The sequence below is a fragment of the Stomoxys calcitrans genome, chromosome 3 (genome assembly GCF_963082655.1).
Source record: "Stomoxys calcitrans chromosome 3, idStoCalc2.1, whole genome shotgun sequence".
Taxonomy (NCBI): Eukaryota; Metazoa; Arthropoda; class Insecta; order Diptera; family Muscidae; genus Stomoxys; species Stomoxys calcitrans.
The window spans coordinates 188,282,641-188,297,654 of NC_081554.1; the positions used below are offsets into that span (position 1 = coordinate 188,282,641).

Consider the following 15,014-nt stretch of genomic DNA (forward strand, 5'->3'; position numbering starts at 1 on the left):
GAATTTTTTCTTTTTTTTATTAAAAATAACAATGCAACTTAAATGTTAAAATACAATTTTTTTGAGTTTCATAATTTTTTTTCGATTAGTTTTTTTTGCTCTTATAAGAGAAAGCTTTATTCAAAGCTTTTTTTAAAGCTTTTTATTGATAATAATTAAAAAAAAGGGGAATTTCTTTTTTTTAATATATACCTTTTTTCAAAATTTGGTAAATATAATAGAAAAAAATTTAAAAAAAAAATCAAAGTAATCAAGCAGAACTATAAAATAATGAAAAACTGGTTTTACTAATAAAAAATAAAAGAAAACCACGGGAAAAGTAGAAAAAATAAAACTAAAGGGATTTCGCCTAAAATACGTTGCTTCCACAACAGTTTAGTTATTTGTTTCCCATAATGTAATAGGGAAAGACATTATTATTCTTTTCTGTTATCCGTAGTGAAATAAAAAAGTAGTTTAATTAAAAATGACTTTAAACATTTAAATTTTTAGACTCCTTTACCAATCATTGTAAGTTTTAGTATTTTCAAGATCAGTATGCAGCTTAATCTCCGGCTTGAAAGGCGTAAACCATATTGCACACATGTAAAACAGCTGGTATTCGAATCAAAGAATGCTCAAGGATTACCTCATTTAAAAATTTTCCCTATCAATTCTTATTTGGTTAAATTATAAATAACTTAAAACATTTAAATTTTTGGACTCCTTTATTAATCATTGTTACTTTTAAATTTTTCATAATCAGTGGGCAGTTTGAAAGGCGCTAACCATAATGCACACATAAAAAACAGCTGGTATTTGAATCAAAGAATGCTCAAGGAGCTACTTCATTTAAATAAGTTTTCTCTATCAATTCTTGTTTGGAAAAAAAACTCATAAATTCATCAAAATCGAATGCACACATTAGCGAGAATACAACACACTGAAGAGACTAATGATAACAAACTTCTAATAGAAATCAGTATTTCCAAAACAATTCATTTAAAAAACTTAGGTTTTTATCAATAATAGCATAAGCGACAAAGACACGATTCTAAAGGAAACATATACCAGGCAAATTTGATAAAAATCAGTTTCTCTATAGTTGTAACTTTTAGTTTCCAAGATCATGAGAAAATTTGAAAATTGTTTAAAACAGTTTTTTTAAATCAATTCTTTTCACCGTTTTTTTTTGTTTGTTTTATATTTGAAAGTATTATTAACCTATGAATACGAAAAAGGTGAAAAATATATACATGAAAAATTAAGTACCATATTAATCTTTAAGATTATCCGAAACAATCCACCCTTGGAAAAAATAACTAGAACATAGAGCGCTTAACTAACCGGTACTAAAAAAAAGCTTTGCTTTAGAACAGATGAAGTGACGAATATCTTAGATAGAAAATAAGGTATCGAATCGATGAAATATCATGTATATATTATCAAGTGTCATATATTATGTTAGATGTGCTATTGAGTTATTATTTTCCTTTAACCTCAGGCACGTATCAATTCGTATTAAAGTGTTTATACTGGAAAACAAGTGCATACAAAAGATACGGTAAGTTGTAAACAAAATCAATTACTCAACAGTTTTCCGAAATCAATTCGTTTGAAAAAGAAGAAACCTGAAAACGGCAAAATCTCATGAAAATGTAGATTATCTTAAAAAGACGAAATCTCAGCCTGCAAAAAAAAAAAAAAAAATTTAAAACGTTTTCTCTATCAATTCACTTTTACAAAAAATCGTAAATTATCGTATACCAAGCACTTAGTTAGGAGAAAAGGAAACTAAAAATTACCAAACTCTGTGCACACACAAAAATGTAGGTTATGATCGGAAAGATGAAGACTCAGCCTGCTTCAAACATTTACTACATAATCTGTATCAATTCGTATTATGAACAATTTTGAATTTTCTTATAGCAATAAATACATAGTGAAATTATTTTTTCTGAAAAATTGTTGATTAACTAACGTACATATGTCATAAGTGTGTTGAATCAATTAGCAATTCTTAGATATTCTTCTTAGTTCGGGTTTCTGAAAAAAAAAACTTATAATGTTTGAGAGAATATGCATACATATGTAAGGTTTTCGTATTCAGATAGAACTGCTACTGAGATATTATTCTCATCTTAGCTCAAAATAACATCAAATCGAATCGAATGTTTCTAAGTTTTTCACAAAGAAGAAGTTGCAAGCCGAAAATGTGACTTGACAATTTTTTAAAATTGCTCATTTTTCTTGCACTCATGACAATATTTATTAGACTCAAAAAGGTGAAAACAAAGGTAGCTTAAAACATTAGCTACATATTTTTTTATCCATTTCTTTGAAAAAAAAAAATAGTTTTTCGAAGATCAATCAAGTAAATCAATAATTTAGAAGAAAATAGAACTTAAAAATGGAAAATTCTGCTGCACACATCAAAATGTAGATTATGTTCGAAGAGATGTAGTCTCAACATGCTACAAGACTCTACCACATAATCTGTATCAATTCGTGTTTATACGAAATCGCGAATTTTCATTAAGCAATGCGCACGTTGGTGAAAGTATTTTTTTATTTTTTCTTACAAAACTGTTGATAAACTAATGCACACATATAATAAGTGTGCATACATATAATCGTAATTTAAGGATTTTTTAAAATTTTTATTCCCAAAAGAGAAACCCCACACCTTTCGAACATAAGTAAGGGTAATAGAAGTGTAACTGAGATATTATCAAATTTTTACCAAGAATCTACATCATTTCATTTTAAAGTATTTATATAGGGCAAAACTTCTGCACACTAAAGGAGTTGTACGTTACACACGAAGAACGGCTCTGAAGCTTAAAATATGATGCAACAGTTTTCTGAAATCAGTTCGTTTGACAAAGAAGGACCTGGAAAATGGAAAAATCTTCTGCACACATGAACAAGTTTAATATACTCAAAAAGGTGAAGTTGCAGGCTGTTTTCAATGTTTATTACATAGTCTCTCTCAATTCGTGTTAACCAAAAATGTTAAATTTTTTTAAGTAATGCATACATATGTGAATCTATTATTTTCTGATAAAACTGTTCATAAGCTGTCGTTTGAAAGTAATAAGTGTCTTCAATCAATTCGTAATTGCTAGATTTGATTCGTAAATATCTGTTCTTGGAGGAGAGTCCTCTTATCATTTGATAGACTATGCACAGATAGGCAAGGTCATAAGTGAACTCAATCAATTCGTAGTTGTAAAGAAGAAGTTGCAAGAGAACTTTCATAACTTTTGGAAGCTTTTGCACACATAGCAAAGGTTTTTACATTCTGAAAGAACTGTTATTTTGAATTTGTTCCCATTAATAGCATGTCTGAATCAATTTATATTTAAATATTGTACCTGAAAAAATTTCGCTGCAACTTTAATTGAGCTATTATTGTATTTTAACTAGATGTCTTACTCAATTCATATTAAGATATTTATGTAGGAAAACTTCTGCACACAAAAAGAAGTGTAAGTTATTGAGAAAGAAGACTTTGTATGCAAAAACGAGAATCTGACAGTTATCTGAAATCAATTTGAAGCAACTAAAAAATTGTCATATATGCTGCACACATAAGAAAGTTTAACTGGTTCGAAAAGATCAAAAGTCAAAGGTTAATGGAACAGAAAAATGCATAACTTTTGAAAGGAAATAAATAAGTATTGTACATCCTGATAGAGCTACGGCAGACCTATTATTCTAATTTAACCCCATGTACAGATCAATTCGTATTAAAATATTGTAGTGCAAAATTTCTGCACACAAGAAGAGGTGTAAGTTATTTATAAATAAATGTTTATAAGCAGAGAATATGCTCCAACAGTTTTCTAAACTCAATTCCTTTGAAAAGGAAGGCCTAGTTAATTTCAATCTATGTGGCACACATGAACATGTTAATTAGGCTCAAAAGGGTGAAGTCACAAGATGATGGAACAACTACTACATATTCTCTATCAATACGTATTTTAAAAACATTGGGAATTTTTATATAGTAGCGCACACACAAATGGTAGGATTTTTTTTTTGTTAAAACTTTCAATAAACTACTGAATCCATGTTATAAATGGGCTGAATCAATTCGTTTGTTTGATATAACAATATGCCAAATAATATATTGCACACAAGAAGATGCCTACTTTATAGTTAAAGGAAAGCTACTGAATATTGATGTCAACCTTGTTGCTCAGCTTCAGTTCTTTAGGCGCATGTTAAAAACAAACAATTCAAGAAAAAATTTCATTAAAATAAAAAAAAAAATAAGTTTTGTTAGACAAAAACAAAGATTTTTTTTAGGATAAGTTGTCAATTTTTTTAAAAATTTTTTCCAGAGATAATCTGTTAAATGTTATGAAAATATATAAAAATAATATAATAATAATTTTTTCTTTTGTTTATTCCTCTCTCTCGAGAAATAAACATTTTTCTTTATTTTTTTGTTTTTTTAAAAAACAATTAGACAAGCTAGTTGAAGTTATTCCGATCAATATTCAAGAAAGCTAATTACATACATACTTTCTGGGGAAGGCTATAGTTTAAGAGATGGCATAGAGAGAGAGGGAGAAAGAGCGGCAGGGGATTTAGTTAAGAAGGAAATTATAGATTTTTTTTTGAAACTAACTATGGCTTAAAAAATAAAAATAAAAGTCTTTAAAGATTAAAAATAAAACTAAAGAGCCTTCAACATTCAAATTTTGTTGTTCGTTTTTTTCATCTTATATAAAATAAAAATTATATAAAATTAAAAAAAAATATTTTTATAACAATATTCTCCTTTTTTCTGGTTGTTCTTTTTTTTTGTTTATTTAAATGAGCACTTTAGCGTTGTAAATAACGCATGTTTCCGATTTTATAACTTTTTCTTAATTTCTTATCATGTTTTATTTTAATTTATTTATATATATATATGTATATCTTTAAATAATTTCCTTTATCTAAATATTTTTTGTTCTTGTTGTTGTTGTTGCTGTTGCTAAAGTACAATACATTCTTTCCGATTGTTTGTAAATCAATAGTTTTTTTTGGTAATTTTCTTGTTACGCTGTCTTCATTTTCCTCATATATATATTGTTGTTGTTTTATTATTTAACTAAGTTATTTATTTTTGGTAATAGTTTTTTTTTTGGTTTTCTCGCTTCTTAATAAATTTTCTTAATAAACTTACTTAAAAATTATTAACAATTTCTTATAATTTGTTTTTATGTGTTTTTTTTTTGTGGGGAGAGGGGTTGTTGTTTATATATTTGTTGTTTTTTTTTTGGGATTTTGTTGCTGTATATAAAGTGGTTGTTGGTATTTTTCTTTTGTGGTTTTGGTTTTTCATTGCCAAATTGTTTCCATTTTTTCGGTTTTGTTTTTTGGTTTTCCCCTGGTTGTGATTTGGTTGTTGTTGCTGTTCTTGTCGTCGCATAACATTTTACACTGGACATGTTATAACATCGTATTCGAACATTAACGAAACTGCAACAAAAACAAAATATAACAAAAACATTGTAAAACCTAAACCTTTGTTCATGCGCCAACGGAAGCAGGCAATTGACATAACGACAAATAGCAACATCATAAACAATATCGTTATGGAGCAGACCATGCCCACAGAGTTCACCTCAACCGGAGCATCATAGATGATGCCATAGAGTAGCCAGGGAATAGGTAAACTGCAAAGAAAATGAAAGAGACACAAAAAGTGATTAAAATACAAAGGAATAAGAGGGATATACAATAAATTAAGGGAGAAAATTTCATAGAAATTTTACTTTTTTGCAAAAAAATTTTAGAATTTTTGTATGCAGAGAAAAATTTTATAAAAATTTGGCTTTTTATAGAAATTTTGTCTAGGTGGTGATTTGCGGCCTAAAGCCTAGTACTGACTTCGAATGTGCGGAAAATGTTGCTAAACATCAATTCAATTTTGTGAAATCTCACAATGTTTCCAACAATGTTGCTTATGTGTTTAGTTGTAATTAAACTTTTTTAATTGGCGTGTAAGTCGTTGTTTCGATAGAAAACAGCTCGAAATGTCAAGGCGAGATATTGGCGCCTTTTAATAACTAATGTCTATGACGTTCACGCAGCGATCGGTCCTATGGACTGAAACGAGATTGCTCACCCATATCAGCTTGAAGAGGAGCGCTACGTTCACATGAAAATGTGGCTAAAACCACAACGTGGTGGGTTACATAGAGGGGAACTTAGAGATAGGCGACTTCACTTTGGCGGCCTTCTTGGATATAGAATTGGCTTTGATAACAAAAAGTTGGGGTTCATACGCCGTTCCCTGGTTGATATGAGTGTCGCCCTCTTCTGGCTAACAAGATTCATGCTATGCTGAAGGGCGGAGTAAACAATGCTTCACCGGCATAAGGGTTCAATAAGGATGATTGTGACCTCTCTTGTGACTTTTGGTTTTCAATGAGATTCCCGGTACTTCGAGGAGGAAAGGCTGAAGTTGATTGCCTATGGTGATGTCATCATCGTATGGTTTGACAGTCGCTTTCTCCCTACTATCACGAATCTCTTTGAAGGCGCGCTGAGGAAGCTGTCTAGCGCTTGGCATTAGCCCCAGAAAGACATAGCTGGTGTTGTGCAAAAGAAAAAGGACGTATGGCGCGTCTAGAGTCCAACCAGGGCTTAACGCTCTCTATTCATGTCGCAACTCTATGGGTAGAAGTTGGGAACTTAGACTAGGGTCCACTGGATTTACACTGCTGTGGTTCGACCGATATGCAACTATGGGTGCTTGGTGTGTCATCGGGCCCTGAAGAGGGTGATGGAGAAGGTACAGGGTATTGTGGCGGTGTTGATATCGAGGGCAAGCACTGAATGCGATACCTGATCTGAGACCTTTGCACTTGTTGTACGCGGAGGAGAGGGGACTGGGCGCTCTTCGAATCTCGGGCATTTATTTAACAAAAAATTACAACATTTCTTAAAAAATTTTAACTAACAATTTATTGTAAACAGCTGCTTGTCATTTTTTCGCAGCAATTTAATAGGCACAATGTTGCTAGCAACATGTTGAAATCATTTCGTAATAAGAGCTTAGTACTGCTTGTTTGAAAGAAGTTCGTAGTCGTTTCGCAAATTTTTTTTTTATAGTGCGTTTTGACATGTTGGTCGGGCGAAAATTCGAAGTCAGTACTAGGCTTTATTCACAAAACTTAATAAAGCTTTTATATATACAGCGGTCAAAAAAAGTATTCATCATTCAATGTTTTTTTTTTAATAAGTCTACAAAAGACAATTGGAATAAAAACATATTAAACTAATGATGGAGTAGTGCTTGTGTGATATATATGTACACAATTGCATTGTTTTTAAAGAAAAAAATAGTATTTATTGGAACAAAAAGGGCCATTTTACAGCTGAACACAAAAAATTAAACAAAAAAAGTATTCATCATTGCAAAAAAACAAAAAAATAAATAACATAATTTAAAAAAATTAATACTTTGTTATTCGACCACCGCGTCTTATAACTTCTTTTAAACGGTTTGACATCGATTGGACTAATTTAGCGGTTATATTTTGGTCTATATTAGTCCATTCCTCCATTATCACCTGTTGCATTTGACTCTTGCTCGAAAAATTGCGCGTTCTCAATTTGCGTTCGAGATGTTCCCAAAGATGTTCAATTGGGTTCAAGTCGGGACTTTGAGGAGGAGTTTTAATGACTTTGGGGCAGTTATACAGCATCCACATCTTGGTATTTAAAGCAGAATGTTTGGGGTCATTATCTTGATAATATTGAAAGTTATTACCAAGCCCAAGTTTTACAGCACTATCTTTTAAATTCCTCTTTAAAATGTCAATGTAATACTTATGATCCATTACTCCATTAATAATTTCAAGATTTCCCGCTCCTGAAGCCGCCATACACCCCCAAACCATTAAACCACCTCCACCATGTTTTACAGTAGCAACTGTGTTTCGTTCTTCAAGCTCTGTATTTGGTTTTCTGTACACTATGACCTTTCCATTGCACCCAAAAAGATTAAACTTGCTCTCGTCTGCAAAAATGACTGTTTTCCAAAATGATTCGGGCTGTTTTACATACATTTTTGCGAAGTTTAGCCTTTTCACTCGGTTTATTTTATTTATAAAGGGCTTCTTACGTGCAGTTCTTCCTCTGTAACTATGCCTTTTGAGTGTATTTCGAATTGTTTGTGTAGTAACTTCCTTCCCTAAATATTCCATAGTGTTTTTACGAAGAATGGTCGCATTTGTCTTCGGAGTTTTCTGAACTTGCCGCACTAGCCAACGCACATCTCCAACTGAAAGTGCTTTTGGTTGACCAGATCTTGGTTTATTGTCAACAGTTTTCGTTTCTGTCCACTTTCTGATGATGGATTGTATAGTAGATCGTGGTCTATTTAATATTTCACTGATAGTTTTTTGAGTTAAACCATTCTTGTGGTGTTTTATTATCAAAACTTTTACCTCATCAGAAACCTCGTTTTGCTTACGACCCATTTTGACAAAAACTATATCTTCAATGAAATTAAATATTTGCTGTCAAGGGCAAAGCCTCCTTTACTAAATAAAACAGAAAAGGGGGATTCCCAAATAATATTTGAATTTGACTTTGATGATAGCACATCAATGATGAATACTTTTTTTGTTCTGTTTTTGGTGTTATTATATAAAATTGCATTTTTTGCGCTAATTAAATTTATTTTTTGAATTTATTTTAAAACATATTACGAAAAATAAACTATTGCATAAAACTGCATTATTTGTTTACTTTAAATTTTCTTCAATTACCCAAAATAAGTGAATTTATTATCAATTTTGCTAATGATGAATACTTTTTTTGACCGCTGTAGAACTGTTTTAAGGCTTCATTTAGTTTTGTGCATACGGCCGCTAGTTTTTGGCAACATTTTATAGACATTATGAAAAACATTTTCTTAGAAATTTATTTTTTAAGGAAAATTTTAACCTATTGAAACATTTCGTTTGTTTTAGTCTTTTTGTATACTTTTTGCTGCTGTATAACCCATATTCCTTAACCTCCATTACAAAATAATTCATTAAAGTGCACCCCAAAAATGAAATGTTCAAAAAAACCACTAAACCAACATAAGCTTCGAATCCTATATGCATATGCACATATATATATGACCATGCCATAAACAAGTACATGAACATAAACAGGAAAATGGCATGCATTGCAATGCAATGCATCGTATCACATCGATTCAATTCGAATAACGAATGCATTCACATGGAAAACAAAACATAAATTGTGTTGTGTTCAATTCATGAAATTTTAGTTGTTCGATGACAACAACAGCCAGTAACAACATCAACTAGGGATATTTTTGGTTTTGTATTTTTGTGACCATGTAAAGATGATACAGCCACCACCATGACATACGTACACCATGCAAATGCCAACGACCATTGAAAAAGGACGAATGGTTTGGGTAGGGTAGTGAATAGCGATTTGAATTTTGGGGCCCCAGAGATGATGTAAAAGAGTTAGTTCTTATAGAACTCTAAATATAATTCGTTAATCTGTACATAATTTTACTATTACATACATATTTTAACTATTGCACCCAAAAAGTCATGTAAGTTATTCACAAAGAAGAGTACCTTCCAGTTTTCTAAAATCAAATCTTATGAAAACTTAAAACTGAGAAAAATGGCTGAGCACGCTGCACACATGAGTATGTTGGTTACTTCCGTAAAGATGAAGTCACAGGTTGCTTTAAACAATTAGTACTTATTTTATATCAATTCGTGTTTACAAAAAATCTTGCATTTTCATAAACCAATGCACACATAAGTGGTACTAAATTTTTTGAATGAAACTGCCTATAATAAATTGTATGCATATAATAAGTGTGCTAAATTAATTCGTTTGTTCGACATAACAAGAATACAACTGGAAACAAAGGTAGCTGTACATTATTCCCAAAAAGGGATTTGTAAGCTAGAAAGATGTCATGATAATGTTTCGAAATCAGTTCGTTGGAAGAAATGAGATCTAGAAAATGGCTAAACCAGCTGCACACATGAGAATGTGCTAAAAGATAAAATCACAAGTCTCTTTGAATACTCACCACATACTCTCTATCAAGTCGTGTTTACGAAAAATCTTGAATGCACACATGAAAAATATGTTCAAAAAGGTTAGGTCACATACTGCTGTTTAAAAAAAAAAAACTGTAATGCTCATATAGCAATGCACACATAAATCAAAATAATTTTTTTCAGAAAAACTATTGGTAAATTTATGTATAGATGTAATAAGTGTAATGAATAAGTTCGCAATACGTAGATTTGTTCATTGAAACTAGCCAAAACTGGAAAGTTTCCAAACCAGCTGCACACATGAACGTGTTGATTATGTTCGAAAAGCTGTTGTCACACATTGCTTTAAACATTTGCTACATACTTTTTATCAATTTGTGTTTGCTGAAAATGTGGAATTTCTTAAAGCATATCTAAAACACATTCTGTATCTGCCCGTGTTTACAAAAAAATTTAAATTTTCTTATAGTTCTACACACTTAAGCGAAAGTATTTTTACTGAGTAAACTGTCGATAAACGAATATAAAAATGTAATAATTGTGCTGAATCGATTCGCAATTTTTAGTTTTGTTCCATTAATTCCTGTGCATGGAAAGTAAAACCTCATAGTTTTTTAACGAAAACGCACACATAAGTAAGGCTTAGATACCAGACAGAACTGTTAGTGAGCTATTATTACCATTTTATCGGAGACCTTAATCACTTCGCATTCAATTATTTATAATGGTAGACAAATGCACACTTAGTGTACTATAAGTTTGAGAGAGAAGAAGAGTTTGTAAGCGAAGAAGTGAGAACTGTACAATGGCAAAACTGTTAGCACACGTAAACATGTTGACTACTGTCGATAATATGAAGTCCAAGGTTGTTTAAAACGCCTGCTACATCTTCCCTGTCAATTCGCACTTCCAAAAAATCTTGAATTTCATAAAGTATTGCATACAAAATGGCAGTCAGATTTTCTATTAAAACTGAGTATGAATTACTGTATCCATGTTATAATTGTGCTCAATCAGTTCGTTTGTTCGATATAACAATATTTAAAATCATGCATTATACACGAGATGTTAAGTATATTGTAAGAAAATAACTGTCGTTGAACATTGATGTTAATCATTAAGATGGTAAAGAGCAGTTCGCAAGTACCTAACATTTACAAAAAATCAAGCCGGTAGAAGAAATTGGATCTGTAAAATGGCTAAATTAACTGTACACATAAAAATATTGACTACTGTTGAAAAGATGGAGTCTCAGGTTGCTTAAAGCACCTGATACATTCTCTTTATCAATTCGCGTTTTTATCATCTTAAATTTATATCTTAAATTTTTTTTAGTATTCCACACGTAATTGGCAGTCAGATTTTCTTATAAAACTGAGGATGAATTACTGTATCTATATAATAGTTGTGCTGAATCAATTCTTTTATTCAATATGGAAAAAATTCAAAATAATGCATTGCACACAAGATACAGATAAGTACATTGTAAAAAAAGAACTGTCGCTGAACATTGATATGAATCATTAAGTTGGTCAAGATCAAATCACAATACCTAAAAGTTATATAAAATCAAGCCGTTTAAAGTTGTTGGACCTGTAAAACGGCAAAATTGCGTGCACACATAAACAAAATGACTATAGTCGAAAAGATGAAGTCTCAGGTTGCGTTTTCAAAAAATATTGAATTTTCATAAAGGCCACTTATGTGTTCAATACATGATATACAATAGCTCCCATGTAAACCGATCGCCCTATTTGATTTCTTGAGGATCTTGAGGGTTATTAGGCCGAAATTTTTAACATGGTATTTTATTTAGTCATTTCGTTTGCAACACATCGAAATATCAACTTCAGACCCTACAAAGTATATATATTTCTGATCGACGAAAAATTCTAAAAATATTTAACGATGTCAGTGTGTCTGTCCGTCTGTCCTTCTATCTGTCTGTCCGTCCGTCGGTTGTAATCACTCTACAGCCTATAAAAGATTTATGTTTTATTCGATTTGGTTGAAATTTGAAGAAGTGAGTAGCTTAAGGCTTCTCGACATCTGACCTAAATATGGTTCAGATCGGACCATATCTAGATATAGTTGCCATATAGACCGATCTCCCGATTAAGGGTCTGAAGCACATAAAAGCTTTATTTCGCTGAAATTTGAAACAGTGAGTAGCTTAAGGCCTCCCGACATCTGACCTAAATATGGTTCAGATCGGACTATATTTAGATATAGATGCCATATAGACCGATCTCCCGATTAAGGGTCTGAAGCCCATATGAGCTTTATTTTTTAACCGATTTCGCTGAAATTTAAAACGGTGAGTAGTTTCATGCCTTCCGACATAGGACCCAAATATGGTTTAGATCGGACTATATTTAGATATAGATGCCATATAGACCGATCTCCAAATAAAGCGTTTGAAGCCCATTAAAGCTTTATTTGTTAACCGATTTCGCTGAAATTTTAAACAGTGAGTTATTTTGAGCCTCCCGATATCCGAATTTAATGTGGTTGAGGTCGGACTATATTTAGATATAGCTGTCATATAGACCGATCTGCCGATAAAAGGCCTGAATCCCATAAAAGATTTATTTGTTATCCGATTTCGCTGAAATTTGAAACAGTGGGTAGTTTTAGGTCTCCCGACATCCATCCCAAATATGGTTCGGATCGGATTATATTTAGATAAAGCTGCCATATAGACAGATCTTCTGATAAAGAGTATGAAGCCCATAAAAGCTTTATTTTTTATCCGATTTCGTCTAAATTAACCGAATTTGGGTGCATAAGTTATCCAATTTCCACCGGATTGTGACGAAAGGGGGATTACATATATACCCGAAGTGGTGAGTATCCAAAGTTTGGCCTGGCCGAACTTAATGCCTTTTTGTTTGTTTTAAATGTTTATAGCCATGACAAGTACGGTTAATCTGTATCCGTGGTTTATCCCTTCGACCGGGCCAACTAACGTGCTTCTACTAGTTTTTCCTATGATCTCTTCAGACGCGAGGTGATATCCGGTATAATAGAATCCCAACCAGGTCTCCTAAAATTGAGTACGTTTTCACTATTAACAACAGGTAATTCAGCTCTTGGGGTCATGCCTAAAACTCGTTTACCTCTAGAATTAGTATTTGGCATGCCCCATTCTATCGCTCGTTGTTGAAATCTCCTTGTGTTATTTTCACATTGGTTCCCACTAATAAGCCTTGTACAACAAGCCATGGCCCTTTTTACTCTGCTTTTTCGTCCTATTGATAGCCACTACAAGCAAATATGTTAAAAGACCACTAACCCATCCTGAAAAATTATGGAATACAATTTGAAACCTTTTGTGGTGAGTACAACTAATATCAGCAATGGAATTCGTGACCTGTACGGCAGCGAAGTGTGTCCTATAATCTCTTTAGTCGCAAGAGCGATATTCGGTATAGTGCCATCGCACCCGGGCCTGCTAAAGGTGGGTACGTTTTCACTGTTTACAACAAGTAATCCAGTTCTTGCCGTCATGTCTAGAACTCGTCTTCCCCTTGAACTAGTCGTCGGCGTGGCCCATTCTATCGCTCTAGAAATTGAAATCTACTCGTCTAATTTTCCCGATACAAGAATTTCACATATCCATCAACAATGGAATTTTTAACTCCCCACTTTCGCCCTACATAAGGCCGCTTTACCCTCGCTATTACACCTCTAGCTTGCTTCTACAAGCCAAAATTTTAAAAGACCACTACACAATGCTGGAAAATAATGGAATACAATTGGAAACCTTTTGTGGCGAGTACAACAAATATCAGCAATGGAATTCGTGACCTGTACGGAAGTGAAGTGTTGCTTTGTGTTGGCGGGCATGGGTTTAAGGGGCGATGGTTCCTGTCTGTACTTCTCTTGTTATTTGATATCTTCTTTTTTTTTGATAGTGGTGTTAGAAAACTATCAAATACCGTATAAAATTTTTTTCATTTCCAGAAAGGATTTGTTGTGAAGGATTGAAATGGTGGTTGTTTTTTTTCCATTTTCCACCAACTATTCAAGCCAACTTAAACCTCAAACCATTTTTCATGATGGTTTTAAACAACTTTGTTTCGTTATTTCCATTTTGTGATGACCATGGGAAAAATTTAAAGTATTTTTTGTCAAAAATGAATTAAGAATGAAAGCGAATTTGGTAAGAGATTTAATTGGAAATTGTTATGAAACTTTGTGATATTGGGTTGAGTATTAATTAAGGCATGTTTGAGTTTGAAGGAAGTGTAGTATATTCATAAAAGTTCTTATAAGTATACGAAGGATATTCATGGAGTGTACAACCATCCCAAGGGTCCATATAATCATTACAAAGGATCGTATACAATTTTATCAGAGTATATGAAATACACTTGTAACCTTCAACACGTGATAGTTTCATATTCGGACATTAACCTTTACCCAAAAATCTGAACCCTTGATTTCGCTTTTAAGACTTCAGAGTTTTTGAGCTCTTGCTTTGAATAATTGATCTTCTGGAAGCCGGCTAGTTGAATATATAGCTAGATATAGATTCTTGATATGGATTTTTTTTATTCGATTCATCTAGATAGGTAAACAGCCTACATATACTAAAACTATATTTGTAACCGATTTTGTAATTTTTTTTTTGCTAAGTCATTGTGGTGGGTATTCAAGGTTCGGCCCTGGCCCTAACTTAACCCTTTGTTATTTGTTTTTCTTTAATTACTTTAAATGACATTTTGCTCTTATCTTATCATTTATTCAGTGTGTAAACATATGTAAAGTGTGTACATTTAACCTTTAGTAATTTGAAATCACTAAAAGTGTATTTTTTTCCACAATGCCTCTCATATGCAAGAAAAAACTAAAATAAACATAAAAAATGCTGAGCTATGCATAAATCTTTTGTATTTTTAAAAGCTTTTCAAAGAAAGATTTTTTTTCTTGTGAAACAAAAGGTAGACCTTGCCCTTGGTTGAGGGGTTAGTT

The 15,014-nt window shown here is 32.1% G+C and overlaps 1 protein-coding gene across 9 annotated transcripts in view; it reads right to left on the minus strand.

The window, feature by feature from the left end:
- Positions 1-1,048: 1,048 nt before the first annotated feature.
- The window catches only part of LOC106081378 (sodium/potassium/calcium exchanger Nckx30C), a 351,807-nt gene continuing 337,841 nt past the window's right edge, over positions 1,049-15,014 (minus strand). For all 9 annotated transcript variants that reach the window (XM_059365276.1, XM_059365280.1, XM_059365283.1 and 6 more), the window contains one exon: positions 1,049-5,654. In XM_059365276.1, coding sequence (XP_059221259.1) covers positions 5,414-5,654 — 241 coding nt within the window. In that variant the 3' untranslated portion in view covers positions 1,049-5,413. The remainder of the gene's footprint in view (positions 5,655-15,014) is intronic.